The sequence below is a fragment of the Pseudorca crassidens genome, chromosome 16 (assembly GCF_039906515.1).
Source record: "Pseudorca crassidens isolate mPseCra1 chromosome 16, mPseCra1.hap1, whole genome shotgun sequence".
Classification (NCBI taxonomy): domain Eukaryota; kingdom Metazoa; phylum Chordata; class Mammalia; order Artiodactyla; family Delphinidae; genus Pseudorca; species Pseudorca crassidens.
Window position 1 is genome coordinate 6,557,083 of NC_090311.1, and position 18,130 is coordinate 6,575,212.

The 18,130-nt window shown below is 42.5% G+C and overlaps 2 protein-coding genes across 3 annotated transcripts in view; one reads left to right on the forward strand and one right to left on the reverse strand.

The window, feature by feature from the left end:
- The window catches only part of FANK1 (fibronectin type III and ankyrin repeat domains 1), a 112,117-nt gene extending 105,487 nt beyond the window's left edge, over positions 1-6,630 (reverse strand). The window contains exon 1 of the mRNA XM_067709076.1: positions 6,207-6,630. Coding sequence (XP_067565177.1) covers positions 6,207-6,630 — 424 coding nt within the window. The remainder of the gene's footprint in view (positions 1-6,206) is intronic.
- DHX32 (DEAH-box helicase 32 (putative)) overlaps positions 6,403-18,130 on the forward strand; it is a 52,744-nt gene continuing 41,016 nt past the window's right edge. Inside the window, exons 1-2 of one of the 2 annotated variants that reach the window (XM_067709074.1) lie at positions 6,576-6,710; positions 14,187-14,279. The gene's annotated coding sequence lies outside the window, so the exon portion shown is untranslated. Of the gene's footprint in view, positions 6,711-14,186; positions 14,280-18,130 lie in introns of both variants that reach the window. The other variant, XM_067709073.1, reaches the window with a different exon arrangement.

Below are 18,130 nucleotides of genomic sequence, written 5' to 3' on the forward strand. Positions count from 1 at the left end.
CTGCACTGAACTTGGGATTTTGATGGGGATTTTAAACTACAGCTATTTAAAAGGTGTTGCTTTGAAGTTTTTTTAAGTTTTAAACTTTATTTATATAAGCCTTTGTTTAATAATAACCTTTGAATTATAACCTAATTGACAGAATTAATATTAATATTCTTTAGAGACTAAGACTACTTGACAAAAATTGTTACACAGACGTTTTAAAAATTAGTTTACCATTTTATTAATAGATTTTTATTTTATTTATTTATTTTTGGCTGCGTTGGGTCTTTGTTGCTGCACGCGGGCTTTCTCTAGTTGCGGTGAGCAGGGGGCTACTCTTCGTTGCGGTGCGCGGGCTTCTCATAGTGGTGGCTTCTCTTGCGGAGCACGGGCTCTAGGCGCACAGGCTTCAGTAGTTGTAGCACACGGGCTCAGTAGTTGTGGCTCGCAGGCTCTAGAGCGCAGGCTCAGTAGTTGTGGTTCACAGGCTTAGTTGCTCTGCGGCATGTGGGATCCTCCTGGACCAGGGCTCGAACCCGTGTCTCCTGCATTGGCAGGCGGATTCTTAACCACTGCACCACCAGGGAAGCCCCTACACAGACTTTTAAAAACACTCCTGGGCTTAAGTAATTTATTACTCTTAAATTCCTACCAGTCTCTCAGGTAATTAATGAACAAGTACTCCACGGCAGTGCAAAGATTTTGTTGAGTCTATGATCTGGCAGTCCTTTAGTACCCCAAATAAGATTAGCTTCCTATTTCCTTAATTTTGCTGGATAGAATGAGATACTTAAAACACCTCTTTTAAACTAGTGAAGAGAAAGCAATGCCATACTTGTAATTCACCTAACATTTATAAGCACCTGATTTAAATGAACTTTACCCAAAGTGTACTCCACAAGAGGTACTTCAATTTCACTGGAGCACAGCCCTTTCTGTTATAGAGTAAAATGGTTTTCTTTTTAAGCACACTGCAATGCTCTTAAGGAAATAAAATTAAATAAGGCACCCAGGTGTTAACAAAGTGCCATCCATTCAATAAATGCTTGTTTGGGGCTTATTCCATGTTAAGCACTGGAGACAGAATGGCAGACAGGGCCCTCTTCCACCACCCTACACACCGGTGGAGAAAACAGATTTTGAAAATTAACAAAAGAATTACAGATTGTGATCATAGTAGAGATAGGAATAACATAGAGAGGGGCCCAACCCTCTTTAGGGAGTCAGAGCTTACTCAACAAGAGCGACATTTAAGCTGAAACCACAGGACATTGAATCAAACCTGCCAGAGCAGGATGGAGGAGCATCCCTGGCAGAGGGAGAACCTTGTGCAAAGACCTGCAGTCCTGAAAGGAGCTTGAGATGTTTAAGGGACTAAAAGACCTATATGCCGGAGGCATAATGTATCCAAGATCATGTACACAGTGGTTTGAAGAAGCAGCTAAACAAGAACTCTGGAGGGCTTTTTGATATGACCTGTGTATTCTGCGAAGCTTACTCTGGCTCTCAGGTGAGCACAGCTGGGGTAAAGGGCATGCAGAAATCAGCAGAGTCTCCTGTCATGGTTTAGTCAAGATGGTGGCTTGGGGGACCAGTGATTACAGCAGGGAGGGAGAGAAAGACGTACATTTGGGGTGTATTCTGAAGGTGAAATAAACACTGCCTAACACCATACACAAAAATAAACTCAAAATGGAGAAAAGACCTAAATGTAAGGCCAGACACTATAAAACTCTTAGAGGAAAACATAGGCAGAACACTCTATGACATAAATCACAGCAAGATCCTTTTTGACCCACCTCCTAGAGTAATGGAAATAAAAACAAAAATAAACAAATGGAACCTAATGAAACTTAAAAGCTTTTGCACAGCAAAGGAAACCATAAACAAGATGAAAAGACAACCCTCAGAATGGGAGAAAACATTTGCAAACGAAGCAACTGACAAAGGATTAATCTCCAAAATATACAAGCAGCTCATGCAGCTCAATATCAAAAAAACAAACAACCCAATCCAAAAATGGGCAGAAGACCTAAACAGGCATTTCTCCAAAGAAGACATACAGATGGCCTAGAGGCACATGAAAAGATGCTCAACATCACTCATTATTAGAGAAATGCAAATCAAAACCACAATGAGGTATCACCTCACACCGGTCAGAATGGCCATCGTCAAAAAATCTACAAACAATAAATGCTGGAGAGGGTGTGGAGAAAAGGGAACCCTCTTGCACTGTTGGTGGGAATGTAAATTGATATAGCCACTATGGAGAACAGTATGGAAAAAACTGAAAAACTAAAAATAGAACTACCATATGACCCAGCAATCCCACTACTGGGCATATACCCCGAGAAAACCATAATTCAAAAACTCATGTAACACAGTGTTCATTGCAGCACTATTTACGATAGCCAGGACATGGACGCAACCTAAGTGTCCATCGACAGAGGAATGGATAAAGAGGATGTGGCACATATATACAATGAAATATTACTCAGCCATAAAAAGAAACGAAATTGAGTTATTTGTAGTGAGGTGGATGGACCTAGAGTCTGTCCTACAGACTGAAGTAAGTCAGAAAGAGAAAACCAAATACTGTATGCTAACGCACATATATGGAATCTAAAAAAACGGTACTGATGAACCTAGTGGCAGGGCAGGAATAAAGATGCAGACATAGAGAATGGACTTGAGGACACAAGGGGGGAAGGGGAAGCTGGAATGAAGTGAGAGAGTAGCATTGACATGTATACACTACCAAATGTAAAAAGAATGGCTAGTGGGAAGCTGCTGCATAGCACAGGGAGATGAGCTCGGTGCTTTGTGACCACCTAGAGGGGTGGGATAGGGAGGGTGGGAGGGAGGGAGATGCAAGAGGGAGGAGATACGGGGATATATGTATATGTATAGCTGATACATTTTTTTGTACAGCAGAAACTAACACAACATTGTAAAGCAATTATACTCCAATAAAGATATATAAAAGATAAAATAAAATAAACATGCATTCTGGTGGGTGGGGTGAGTAGGAGGGGTGGCGAGTAAAAGAGAGTAGTTAAGGATGACTCTGATTTCCAGCTGGAGTAACTGGGAAGGTGGTGAAATCCTACTCAAATATGGGGAAGACCAGTGGGAAAACCGGTTTGGAGAAGTCGTCACTCCTTTAAGGATATGCCTCAGTCTGTTAGTCATTGGAATAACTTAGAATCCCATTGAGCATTTCTTTTGAAAGGTATGTGTGTATCTAGAAACTGCTGCCTGGCCTAAACTAGGCCCACATTATTTTATAGGGAGAGTTTAGGGGACAGGTGGCAATATGGCTGTAAGTGGGAGCTGGGGAGTTGTCTTGATGCTGCAATTGATATATACACACATTTTAAAATTCAGATTATGTGTTTGTTTAGGGTGATTTGGTGGACTAGGGAAGATCATGGGGGGGAGGGTTAAAGACCCCCAAAGCTACCCCTTGGCATTGTCACTCACTAAAAACTTAGGGAAGAGATAGTACTGTTGAACTTAAATATTTTCTTAAAAACAAAAAAAAGAAATTTGATGTACATTTTCCATGTTATTTCATACATGGGTTAGCTTTCCAATAGTGTTGTTAGTTTAGGAAGAAAATAATTAAATATGTAAATGTGAAAAAAAACAAACATGTAAATGTGTAAGGCAAGAGCCAAAACCATTCTGAACAGCCCGAGGTTGTGAGTTTATTTAATTTGCCCTTTCCCTGAGGAGTCATTTCTGGGATCATTGACTTATTATCATTCTGTAAAACAGTGGTAGCCCTTGTCACCCTATGCCTAGTGCCAGAGTATGATCCAGCTGTGGGATCTGAAGAGTTTATGTTTATTGGATTTTAATGACTGAGTTAATAAAGGTCATTGCTAAAAGTAATAGAAAACTGAGTGTGTGGAAACAGAATGGATAAGACTGACTTGGGGGTTATTCCTAGTAGTTCCTTGGTGTTGTCCTTAGATATATGTTTAATCCTTAAAAACAATTAAGAAGGAGCCTTCCTTTTAATCAAGTAACTGATGCTATACTCAACTACCCTTGTAAATGCTATTTGAAACCCCTCAATAACAAAAGGTAGCACGTACACACCAGGCTTAAGGTATGTCGGATCACATTGGCACAGCAACATATGGTGACCCTATAACTGTAATATTTGTTACTATCACAGCCATGGCATTCTCCAACACCTTTGAGAGAATAAAATAGCAACTTGAGTCTCAGGTGAAATCTGGCTGGGTATGAATCTTCAAGTTAAATGGGATCTTAAAGATCATTTAATCTTGTCCTTTTAAATATTTACTAACACCCAAAATGGTGTTTATTAGGCTGTGAACGAATTCCCTATCGTAAATGGTTATTGTTTGAATTATCTAAAATTAAATTGATAACAGCATTTGAGAGTATGTGAGAAAGAATAAATTTATAGTTGTGTCCCAGGCATAGATTCCTTAACAAATATTTTCCACCTTAAAATCCAATGAGATGAGATATAAATGTGAAATTCATAGCAGTAATAAATTTCTCACAGTTTTACAGAGCTTCTGGGATCTGGTTCCTATTCACTTTTCCAGGCTTGTCTCTTTTCTTTCTCCTCCCCTCCACCCCTCTGGCTTCTCTCACTTACAGTTTTACTGATCTTTGAACTCTGAGCCTCAAACCCACACTACTCTCTCAGGTCTCAGCGCCTATACCCAAGGGATTCCCTCTCTCTGGAATCCCTTTCCCTCATTCTTTACTGGGTCATTCTGCAAGCCTACTATTGCTTCCTGCCTGAAGCCTTCTGCCCATCTCTTTTTCCCCAATCTCAGACCCCAGGGAGGTTTCAAAAATTCTTGGGCAAGTGCCTGCTCAGTTTTCCAGGGATAACCAAAGCCCACATGGTCCTATTCATTGTTCAATCCTAGGACAGTGTTTGGAGCATAATGAATACCATGAACGAGAGAGTGGATACACAGTCTGAGCACTGATGGATTGGAAAGTTATAGTTTACACATTTAAACAGTAACATAAATCTGAAGAAATAAAGTTGCTGTTTTAAAAGATATATTTCACTTCGATTTATTTCTTCTCTAAAGAGAAAACATACACACCTTGGCATCAGTTTGAAATGAAACAAAAATTTCAGTATTATTGTAAATTTCTTTCAATAGGTTAGATAAAATGTGGAATCCAGAGAGTTACAAGTGCAAGTGACAGAATACTGTACAAAATCAACTTAAACAACTCTAACTCTCAACTTGTAAGTTTTCTCCTCAGCAAGTGAGTTAAAAGAAAGGCAAAAGTTTTTAAAAACCTTCTTGGAAACTTTAATAATGTCAGCATATCCCCCAGAGAATGGATTTGGTCTGAGTACTTCCATTTCTGAAATTGTGCAAGAAAAGACGACTTGGTTTGGAGAGTCAAACTGCATCCTTCTATAAAAGTTCAAGGGCTTTCTAGTGTCCATCCATATAAAACACTGTTCTTATTTTAAGAACAAAAGGAGCAATAAAACATTAGCTTGGGAAAGAAGGACGGAGCACTGTCCTTCTAGAGAGGTTTGAGTAGTAGTCGTAGTAATAATAATAACAACAACAATCAACACAGTAAATTAAAGCTTGTGTTAGATCTGATAACTCCAGACTGCCCACCTTTTGTCAAACAATGTGGGAAACAGAAAAAGAAATCGTAACTTTGTGTGTGTGTCCAAGCCTACCCCGTAGAACCTCCAGTAACGAATTTAACAGTTTTGGACAAAGCTCCAAAATTTTTTTCTCATTCAAATCTCCGACTACTGGGAAGAGGACGGGATCTCTTCTAATAAATACAAGACCTAGCCTTGTTGCATGTTTAATTGCTGACATTTTAGAAGCAGAATGGCTATTTACAGTTAATGAATCAAACTACCAAACAAAATAACAACAACAATGACAGTAATAGTAATAAGAAATGGATTTGCTTGGGGGTCATTTCAGGAAGGAACACACTGGCGGCGCTGCATCCTCCTGCCCACACTACCGAGCTCACCCGGCCCTCCGGCTCCCGGCGGACACACTCGGCAGGATTTAGCCCCCTTCTTGTCTCTCCAAGAAAAGAAAGCTCGAGGAGGAGACCGTATTTCTGTGTCAAAAGCATTAAAAGCCTGCGGAGCCGCGCGCAGGGCGCCCACACCCGTTCCGGGCAGGCCCGGCCGCCCGCCCCGGCCCTGGCCCCGGCCCCCTTACTCTGGGGCTCCATGGTCAGATGCTCCTGGGGCCCCACGGGCCGAGCCCCCCGCGCCGCCGCCGCCGCCGCCGCCGCCGCCGCAGCCCCTCCGAAAGCCTCTCCTCCAGGGCCGGCGTCTCTCCGGTTGCCCTGACAACCCGGAGGGCGGGGGAGGAGGGGCAAGAAGGACGGCGAGAGGGAGGGACCAAAAGCCGCGAGGCAACGCAGGCGGCCGCGAGGACCGCGCGTCGCAGGGGCACCGAGCGAGGGTGGCGGCGGGGTCGCCGGCTGAAGACTCTCTGCCCGTGAGGCCTGATCTTGCGATCGCGCCCTCCCTGGCGGCCTTCGCGGCCCCGGCGGGGCCGGTGCCCGGGCCTTCGGCTGGGGGCCTGCTGGCCCTCCGTCGGCGACCCAAGGCGTCAGTCGGTCCGTCGGTCCGTGCATCCGGCGAGTTCGGCCTGCCCCACGGGGTAGGGCGGCCGGGCCTGAGCCTCCCTCCCCGGACTCGGGAGCCGCCGCTGCAGGTAAAGGTCGGGCCCGGCGGCGGGAGGGGCGAGTGGGCGGCCCGGGCGCACCTGTTGCGGCCGCTTGGGGCCCCCTGCCCGCCCGTTGGCCCGGGACGACCCTGCCCCGACTCGTAAAATGCTCCGGAGGAGGCGGCCTCCCCCAACCTCCCGTAGCAGCGTCTCGGCGCGGGGAGAGAACCTGTGCACACCAGCCCTCCAAGCAAGGGGCCCCGGCCGCGGGGGTGGGGTTTGGGGGCTTGGACCCCGGCCCCGCCTTGGGAGCGGAGAGTTGGGTCACTCGTGTCACATTTGCGGGAAGCATGGAGCAGATGAGAGCCTCTTCTGTCGTCAGCAGTGGGCCGAGTGTGTCCCTTGTATCCTGAAACCCGGGAGAATTCCTTCGCTCCGCATTGCACTGTCATCCCAAGTGTCACATTTCAGGCTGTGGGCCCGAGTCGGATCTTTCCGGTTGAGTTAGTTTGTGTGTGTGTGTGTGTTTGTTTCAGCCCTCCCGGTTTTCGATTGAGTTGTGGCATCAGCCCTCACGTTCTGTGCCAAAACTTTATAGGTATGTGAAACAAGTGTAACGTGATCCCACACCGTAATCTTTCCTAATATTTGTTTTTAAAACACTGATGCAGGTAAGGAAGCTTTGAGGGTCACCAGGGATTTTATCTGGTAGGTTGTAAAAATTCAAACCACGGGGAGAGTGCTGTAGGTTAAGAAAAACAACTGTAAGGAAGAGGGAAAAATGGAGAAGAGAGAAGGAAAAGGACGAGAATGAAAGTGCAGGTGGGAGGAAAATGGCATGACTGATTTAGTGCTCGTGCTGGAGATTATGACCCCTCCATCAGTTCCTCCTGCTGCTCTAGACAGTACTTGAGGGAAATGAAAAGTGGCCTTTTGCGGTCATGTAAGTGATTACTCATTCTTTGCCACTAGAGAGATTTCCGCTATGTAGACAAGGAACATCAAGGAGAATTACTTTTCTCTTAGAATCATTCAGAGGTTAATTGAACCTGAGAAGCATATATCCTGTGTTGAAAAGGGACATTTATTATATTCCACCAAATTAGGCTTTCCCCTCGCAGACTATATGGAGACATTTTCAGATTAATTGTCAAAGCAAGAAGGTTTATGTGTGGATATCGACAAGCAGTGTGATATATACAGAATCCGTAATTCATAAGCTAAAATATTAAAGTAATAAATTGAGGTTGGAAAGTAAGCACTTCATGGTACCTTAAATACCTGTTCATGTTACATAGAGACACAGGGGATGGATTTTTAGACAGAAAGCATCTAAGATCAACAGTACTTTGGTAGTATAGTCTTTTCAAACTCTAGTTTTCACATCATTTGCAAAATCATGAATTGGTCTTTTCATCCAAGAAACAAACATAATGGTGCTCATTAATAACATCTTAGTCAATGTGATAAGATAGTGATGAAAACTTGGCTTTTATTAGCAGGAAAAAAAAAAGGTAGGGTTAAAATTTCCCATATAGTAAAGGATTAGGCATTTGTATTTAAAAAGAAGAAGCAACATTGTAGATCTTCGTGCCAGAGTAACAAGGACTCAGGAGTTTAGTAGTTGCATGCAGATTTTAAGGTTGGAAAAATTGAGATATACATTGGTGAATACTTTGTATTATAGATGAATGATTTTATCAGTAGTTATGAACTTGACATTGAGGAAATCCTGCACTGAAATATTTTAGGTAACAGGTGACTTTGGCAACTGAAAAGCAACACTGGACTTTAGGGGATAGTGTACCTATGGAAGAAATGACTCGTTGTGGGTGGGGGGAGTGGGAGGCGGGGGAGGTACAAAGATGTCTAAGGCAGGGACAACATTCAGTTTCTCCTCCTCCAGCCCTAGCACAATGTACTTGTTAAATGTCTGTTGAATGAGTGAGAAGAGCTTTAGAGAAATCGCTCTAGGTAAAGGATACATTATTGGAGGAAATATCCTGAGGTCAGAAGGTTGCTAATGTCCTAGGAGTTGAGATGAATGGTAAAGGTATTGGTTGTCCCTTTGGGGATTTTCTACTACTTTGTTTTCCGTTTCTTTTCACTGTCATTTTCAGGGTGTTACTGGTGGTCAAGTTAAAAACAATGAAGTCCTGATTTTTAAAAAAGTTTCCAAGCTCCTCACTGGATAGGATAGTTACATTATTATTTACTTGGCTGATTGATGCTTAACTGAATGTAGCAAGCCAAAGCACTGTCACAAGGAATAGCAAGGTAGCCGGTAAGAGTAGCCTTTCTTTTTCTTATTTAAATCTCTTGTCCACATCAGAATTCAAAGTAAAAATAACTCCAGTAGGAAGTTAACATTATTTAATCCTAGTAGGATGATTTAAAAAAGAAAAAAGAAGGAAAGAAAACAAAGCAAATGAACGTGTTATTTCCATTTAGCAAACTTACTATCATAAGTCAGAGGAAGTTTCTCATTTTTGTTTTTGGATTTTTGTTTGTTATTTTGCCAGAGTGAGGGTACTTTTTCCTCTTTCTCTGTTACTTTCTGAAACTCATAAGGAGTTCAGTCAAAGGCAGAAAACAATTATATTTCCATTTTTGCTGTTTCCTTTCAGTCCTCCAGACCTGTCATGGTCTGCACTCAAATTGTTGGACTCAAGAAATGCCCATCTCTTAGCCCTTTTAATCATTCGTAGTATAATCGGGCTGCAGAGCCATGCCACCCACACCCCCAGTTCCCATCTGGGGAGTCTTCCAGGTTAGGGGACTGCCCACTGAATGTATTTCTCTTTCCTACTGGGGGCGCTACACACTTTGGCACTTATCCCTATACTCTACTATACTTTCTTTTTTTTCTTAGAATTTTTTTTTATTGAATTATAGTTAATTTACAATATTGTGTTAGCTTCATGTTAGTTTCAGGTATACAGCACAGTGACTCAGCCACATATATTTATATATATATATATATATATATTTTTTTTTTTCAGATTCTTTCCCTTACTGGTATTACAAAATATTGAGTATAGTTTCTTGTGCTATACAATAGGTCGTTGTTGGCTATCTATTTTTTTTATATATATATATATATATATATACACACACACACACACACACACACACACACACACACACTCTACTTTCATGTAGAGTTCTCTGTCATTTTTTGTGTATGGGTCTTGGCCTCTGATTAGATTAAGCATTTTAGAGCTAAGTCCATGACCTAGGCTTCTGTATTCCTTTAGCTCATCGTGGGTTTTCGGTGTGTACCTGATCATTTAAGTTGAATAATAATAGAAAGAGGACAAGCCTTTAGTCAGGGATGATTGCATTAATTTCTAGTTCTGCCACCTTGGTAAAGTCAGGAGCTATTATTTCCTCATTGATAACTGGGGATAATAAAACCTGAAATGGTTGTATAGTCAAGTTGTGAGAATAGAAATGAAGTAAATGTGATTATAGATATGAATGAAAATACCGTGTATATTGCAAAGAATTTATTAAACGTAGAGGGTTGTTATTGATTCCAGCATACAGCAAACATTTATTGAGCATCCGTAGCGTGTTAGGTGCTTCCTTGGTTCCGGAGTCGCTGTTCATACAGGGACTAGGAAGTGACCAGATGGATCGTATGTGGGGGCAGGAGGGCTTCCCAAGCAGAGGAGGAGCTTTGAGCAAAGGCAGGGAGGCAGGGAGGCCAACTCTAGGCAAAAGTTCATTGTGGCTGGAGCAGAGAGAACTTAGTAGAAGGGAGTGGAAGGAAGTGAGGCTGGAGAGGCAAATGCAGGCTAAATCAGAAAGAACCTGGGAGTGACATTTTATCTTGAAGGCAATAAAAAGTACTTGAGTCAGTGACATGATCAGTTATGCATTTGAAGGAGATCCCCGGCAGCCTGTGAATGACATTGATGGAGAGCCAAAATTACATGCAGAAAAAATTGGAGATTTTGCAGTAATCCGTGAAAAAATGTTAACATACTAAGGCGGTGTTGGTGGGAGGAGGAGGGACAGCTGAGAGAGGCGGAGTTGGTGTTGGGGAGGCGTGAAGGTGAGGGAGAAGCCAGGGCTGTCTCCCCGCTGAGGGGGGGGACCGTTCTGTCAGTTGTTGAATCTGGAACAGGAAAGAAGGAAAGACATCTTTTTCTTTCTCAGGAGTGTAAGAAATGGGGCAGATGATGAGCTCAGTTCTGAATGTTAACTCTGAAATTGCCTGTCATCTGAGTTGGGGTGTCCCATAAGCAGTAGTTGGACATGTGTGTCTGGAACTGTAGAAAGACGTCTGGGATGAAGATAGAAATTTGGATGAAGCATTCAGTAATTGAAGTTAAAAATGTGATGAGATTCCCCAGTGAGATGGTGTGGAACGAGAAGAGGGCCAAGGATAGAACTCTGGGGTACACGGATATATCTTATAGGAGGAGCAGGGTACGGAGGAAGAACGCAAGGAGACTAAAGAGGCGGGGCCAGAAAAGTGAGCTGAAGATCTGGAAAGATTAATAAAACAGAATCCCTGCTGTTAGAGGGCTCATGTACCAGCATTCCCTGAAATGATTACAGTGGGCTGGCCAGAAAGTGCATTCGAATTTTTCCATAGCACCTATGGGAAACCCCGAACGAACTTTCTGGCCAGCCCAGTGCTTCCCTCCACCTGCCACAGAGCACAACAACACAGTTTATCAGTTTATTATTGCTTTGTTAAAGGTGATGCAAAACGGCTACCCATTGCTTTGTTCGCAAAGAACAAAACGTCCTGGTATTTGTGGTTTCTTCATGATCTCCATTTAGAGCAGAATGTAACTCCAGGAGGTATGATAATGCCTCAAGCAAATACTGTCTTTGAAAAAAGTGGGTCAAAGTTGGCTTCGCGTGCGGTGGAGGCCCAGTAAATACGCTGACTTCCTCGGGGAGGCCGGCAGTAACCTAGTCTTGAGATTGCAGCTGTGATTGGCTCCCACTCATTTGCTCAGATACCTAACCTGACTGCACACATGAGCCAAATTAATATTTTAGCATACTTCATTAACTCTGCTTTTACTCAAATGTTACTTTTCAGAATATTATTCAGTTAAAAAAATCACCAAAGTAATATTGAAAAGCACTGAGTGACCCAGCCATTTGAAAGTCTAACCAAACCCTTGATTTACAAACTTCCATGTGGAGAGTAATATGTGATTATGACACATAAGCATTGCTTGAGCTTGGGAAGTCTTTCTGTAGATGCAAACTACCAGCAGAATGTAGGATTCTTTAACAAATTAACTGTGCAGGATTGGTTATTCAAGCTGTGTTTGGTATGAGCCAATATTGAGTTAAAAGTGAATCATTTTTCATTTGAGTATTTTTAAGTAGCTGATTAATTTGATTTGCTTACTTAAAGTCAAGACAGAGTCAACTTTAGGAGTCTAGAAATAAGGTTTTTAAAATAAGTTCTGAATTTTTACCTTACCTTGTTCAAGAAAGGTTTTAAGTAGATACTAGAAACCAGTAGGATGTGCTTTTTGGGAGCTCTGAGCCAATTAAAACAAAGGAAAGCAAAGGGGTGATCTTCTAAAAATCCCAGTAACGTTAAGTCCACTGTTTCAATTAAAATGTAACATGCCTAGGAAATAAAGTTTACATATTAGGTATTTGACTGTAACTTCATGTGGGTGATTACAACTATGTTTTTCTTCCCATAAAAGAACTGCACATTATTTGTCTTACGGTATTTTTTCCAGACCACCCTGCCTGACATTTCCCATAATATCAAGTATTTCTTCACCCCACAGTGTTGCGGTGGGAGCCCACATTCTTTAACGCAGTCAGGAAGCAGTGTGGTACGATGTCGTTATGCACACACTGTACACGTACCTGGGGTGAAGCTGAGATCAGACCACAGGACTTCAGCACCTGCTCCACCACAGATGCGCATCTCAAAGCTGAATAAATTAACTAAGCTTCTGAAGGCTTAAATTCCCTCATTTGAAAAAATGGAAATAATAAAGTCAACCCTCATGGGGTCCTTAAGAGTTTAAATGAAGTAATCCATATAAAGTGCTTAAGCACTTATAGCATCTGGCACCCAGTAAGCACTCTGTAAAGGCTAATTGGTAGAATTATCATCATTATTATCGTTATCATTAGTGCTAGTCCAACTTTAGGGGTTGTACAGAACCTTTCTTTTCAAAGTGTGGTCTGCAGACCAGTGCCAGTCCACAGACTGTTACTGGTTTGCAATGAGACTAGGAGCTGGTACCAGCATGTAAATAGACTATGGCACTAATCATACTGTTTATTTCAGTTTAACAGCAAGACTTCTTCAGTGAAGGAGGCAGTGAGTTAATTTACATTCTGGTTTAAGCTCCTTATCTTGCTGCAAACAAGCACTTTGAATAGAATTGGCATGGAATGCGGGACTAATGATCCCATTCTCCAAAAAAAAATAATAGCCCTTTATCCTGAAGAGTTATTATTCACTGGTAATGCCTCATTAACCTTCTTTCTTCTAAACATTATAATCATGGTTCACAAGTATATCGTTTATTATTTCAGATAATATTTATTGATCACATAATCTGTGCAAAGCCCTTTATATTGTAGACTTCGCAAGGATGGCTCCGAAACAGATCTTGACCTTAGGGAGTCTATGATAAACCTAGAGCTAGAGGACACAAAGTGAAAACCTGAGTAAATGTGTTGAGTACGCGTGCTGAGTGTTTGTGTTAGTGTTACAGCTTCATTCCAAAGGTTCCACATAGGCAGATGTCTCCTTTTGCTGAGCTGCTCCTGTAAAAGGAGAGAATTAATACCTTTATTTTTTCAGCATTTGTACTCATAATGGAGATCAGGGTTTACTTTATTAAGGTTGTGTTTTTCCTGGGAGAGTCAGAAATCTGCAACACTAGGGAATATCTTAGTTTTTAAATATAACTGACAAAAGTATAACTTTTGGGGGCTTCCCTGGTGGCGCAGTGGTTGAGAGTCCGCCTGCCGATGCAGGGGACGCGGGTTCCTACAGTATTTGGGTTCAGACTCTGGAAATTGCCAAAGAAAATATAGCTCAATAATGGTTCAAGTAGAGAGACTGAAAATATGGGGGAAAGACAGTAAGTAGTACAGATAGTTCAGTAGTTCCCTAATACTTAGGGATGTTGCCTCCTCGTACTGGTTATTTACAAGTGGCCCGAAAGATCAGGGGTCTGCTGGAGCAAGCGTGACAACGCTGTTATGTGAATCTCAGTGCAGCTCTGTGATTTTCCACACAACTCCTCAAGTCACCAAGAAAGAAACAGCTTTAATAAATGTTGCAAAAGGAGCTAATCTGTGGTTTGGGTATGTGGTTCAAGGGAAAACTCAAGAGCTGGCACAAACATTTCAGTTGATGCTTGTGGTGATTCACCAAAATTTCAGGCCATATGCCTTAAAAACAGCAGGGGTCTATTCTATATCATTAATGAAAGGGGACAGAAAAGTTACCGAAATCCAGAAACATAGCGAATTCCTGACAGAAGTGTCTCAACTCTGTTCATTCAGCAGTAGCAAGCTAACTGGAACTTTGAGGAGAGTAAAATAATGAAAGTGCAAATCTGTGCAAGAGAGATTGCGGTGGAGAGACTGAGGAGAAAGGTAGGTGGTCACGGGAGTCTGGGGATGAAAGACGAGGGAGATGGAAGGAGCAGAATCCCGAATTTTGAAGGACTTGGTCACTGATGAATCGAGGGCAACCTGGAAAGTCGAACAGCAGTATCCCTGACGTGCTAATAACATCATTCACTCATTCATTCGACAAATATTTTTTGAATGCTCTCTATGTGTCAGCTCTGCTGTAGATGTGAGGAGCAAAATAGACACATCCCTGACTCAGGGTGCTTGCAGTCTGGTGGAGGACACCAACAGTAAACAAAATAAAGAGGTAAAATAATGCAGGAAATAATAAGCTAGGAAGTGGGTTTGGGGCGCGGGGGTGTGGGTAGAAGTTCAGACAGGGCAGCCACGTGGCAGGGAAGCCCTCACAGAGTTGATGAAGATCTTTGGGAAGTAAGGGAACTGGCCATTGGGATATCTGAGGAAAGGACATTTCAGAAGGAGAGAAGAGCAGGCGTGAAGTCCCTGAGGCAGGCGTGTGCTGTGTGTTTGAGGAATAGTGAGGGGCCACGTGGGTAGAGAAGAGGGAGCTGGGAGGGAGCCAGTGGAAACGAGGGCAGACAGGTGATGGCTGTAGGTCCCACAGGACTTGTAGATCCTATTAAGGATTGTGGCTTTTCCTTGGAGTAAGATGAAATGGGAAGCCATTAGAAATTTTTGAGCAGAGGAGACGTGAGCTGACTTGTAACGGGATCACTTTGACTCCAGGAGACTAAGGGTGGAACCAAGACCAGTCAGGAGGCTATTGCAGTAATGCAGGGGAGAGGATGGTGGCTCAGACCAGCTGTTCACAGTAGAACGTATGGGGTCCTTGATGTATTTTGAAGGTAGAGCTGACATGATCAGATGTATTAGTTTACTATTGCTCCTGTAACAAATTGCTGCAAATTTAGTGGTAATTTATTATCTTACGGTGCTTCGGTTAGAAGTCCATCACAGGATCTCACTGGGTTAAAGTCAAGGGGTCGGCAGGGCTGTGCTGCTTTCTAGACCCAGTAGGAGAGAATCCCAGCTTCTAGAGGTCACACACATCACGGCTCACGGCCCCTCCCTCCATCCTCAAGGCCAGCACGTTGCATCTCCCTGACCCTTCCTCCATGGTCATATCTCCCTCTGACTATAGCTGAGAACGGCTCTCTGAGCTTCAGATCCTTACGATTAGCTTGGACCCTCCAGGATAATCTCCCTATCCCGAGGTCCTTAACTTAATCACATCTGCAGCCCTTTTTGTCAAGCAAAGTACATATTCACAAATCCCAGGGATTAGGACGTGCACATCTTTGGAGGCTGTTATTCTGCACATCCATTGAAGGACCAGAGGTGGAATTTGAGACAAAAATGAAGAGTAACTTCAAAATTTTTGGTCTGAGCAATTAAAAGGAAGAAGATGAGAAGACCAGGTTTATGGCTTTGGGGCAAATATCAGAGCTCAGTTTTGGATACGTAAAGTTTGAAAAGCCTGTTAAATATCCAAGTTGGAGATGACAAGTAGGTAGTTGGATACGTGAGACCTGACGTTTCGGAGAGAGGATTGACAGGATGAATAAATGGGAGTCCTCCACATACGATGGCATTAAAGCCATGAAACAGGATGAGACCATGCGGGCCCTATTATAGAGAGAAAAGGGAAGAGGTCCAGAGACTAAGTGTTGGGAAATCTCCAGATCTCTGCAATTGCTAAAATGGTACATTTGAGAGTTTTGTGGGTCTGAAGAACACATTTATATTAAATTGAACATGGAGAGAAATACTGAAGAGGAGCATTGAACAGTGAAACAGTTATTCAGGACAAATTTCACAATCTTGTTTCACTTAGTCCCTTGCAAACATTTCTAGAATTACTGGACCAGAGCCAGAATATCAATGGCTAACACATAGCTTCATCTTACATCAACTTCTGATTCTTTTCTTGGTGAAGGTGGTTTCATGTTATACTAGATGTGTATTGTTTTCATAAATACTCATTGAAGAGTTGCAATAGATTGACTTCAAAGGGCCGTCTCTGACAGGTGTAATCTACAGCCTCAGGTAGCATAGCTTTGAAAAGGAGCAAATGCCAGTCTTTCAGATTTAAAATTATTGTAGTAGAATGTTGTTTATACTGATAACGGTTTTTATTAAATTTTATTTTCAGTGGCATGTAGCCTACCGTATTATGTGTTTTCCTTTATTTAGGTTAGTACTATTAAATTTGCCAAAGGCCAAGACAAGGATCTTTTGTATGTATTTAATTACATCTAGGAGAAAATCATTGGCATGACTGATGCCAGTTGCTGGATAAACGAGGAGAGGTCTGTCGTGGGAGTCGGGTGGGCTCAAAACTCAGCCACTCCCCCCTCCAAATCTGGAACTCAGTCTATATCGCAGTAAAAAGGTCCTGAGCGAACTGGAAATAGAGGTCACAGACTTCTTAGCTTTACCCTTCAGACTCATTGGATTCAGCGTAGAGCCCTTTGTGGACTCAACCATTACAAGTATTTCTGTCAAACAAGCCTAACTGGTTTCTAAATGCCAAGTAGGAGAGCAGGTTAGAGAAGCAGAGAATGGCCTCACCAGGTAAATGAGCTGACCACAGTGTGACGTGGGTACTGAATCCCCAGAGAAAGGAGGACTCTGGGGCCGCAGTCTGGCCTTTGACCCCTGTCACTTCAGGGAAATCTGCAATCATCATTGTGTTATAGGAACCAATGTATTGGTGATGCTGAGTTGTGAAGAAAGCATGAATTCTGAGTATACTCTGTTTAGTAGGCAGAAGTCTGGTTATCTGTTGCTGGAACTTGGTGGCTTATAACAGTGACCAGGTACCCTTCCCATGGTTCTTTGGGTTGACTTGGCTCCTTCTGCTGGGTGTCCTGTGGGCTGGGCCTGTGGTCATCCGGAGGCTTTACTGGGCTAGAGCATCTTCCACGGCTCACGCACATGGTTGGCGGTCTGTGCTTTCTGAAGACAGACGCCAAGCTTTGGTTTCTTCCCAGTGGCCTCTCCCCGTTCCTTGGGCACCTCACAGAATGACAGCTGGCTCCAAGGGGGAGTGTTTCAAGCATGTGAATGCCTTGGAAGTAGCCGATCGTCACTTCACTGCATTCTTGTAGTCATCCTGAGTCCCATGGCCAGCTCAGACTCAAGGGGAAAGGAAATAGGCTCCACCTCTCCGTGGGAGCAGAGAATCTGTGGTCATCTTTTAATCACCATAACAGAGAAGTGGGTGATGTATCTGTACACATTGTATGTGTTATGAAGGGGCTAGGTGAGCCTTAGATCTCTAGAAAGATGACTATTCAGAAAACGTGACTGTTCCCCCAGGATTCAAAGTGGTAAATACTTCATAAGTAAGATTTTACTTTAATTACAAGATTATTACACTTTTAATGAGTGCTATAAAATTAAGAGAAACATTTCAAGGACACATATTTGGTAAAAATAATAGCTCTGCTTTTTTGTTTGTTTTTAAGTTAAAACAATTCAGAAATAGTACCTAAGGCAATCATTGGTCATTACAGTAGTTTAATTTACATGTACGATGAGATCCCTTGGAAGGGATTCTAATCAGAACAAAACAAAAATTGAATATAACACTAAATGTCAGCTTCTCTTAAGCAGTAGAATTTTCTGATTCTTGGATACCGTGTCAAAGTCAGCTTGTCCTGTGATCTCAGGCTATTGTGTTTTTGGAGCTTTTCTGTGGATGTGGTCTCAGCCATGGGGCAGTGAAGAATTGTAGAGTTAATCCATGTTGCATTTGTGTTATCACAACATTATAATTCCATTATAATTTTGAAACAATGGCTTTTAGAATGAATTTTGAAGAACTCTACCTTCATAGAGCTAAAACG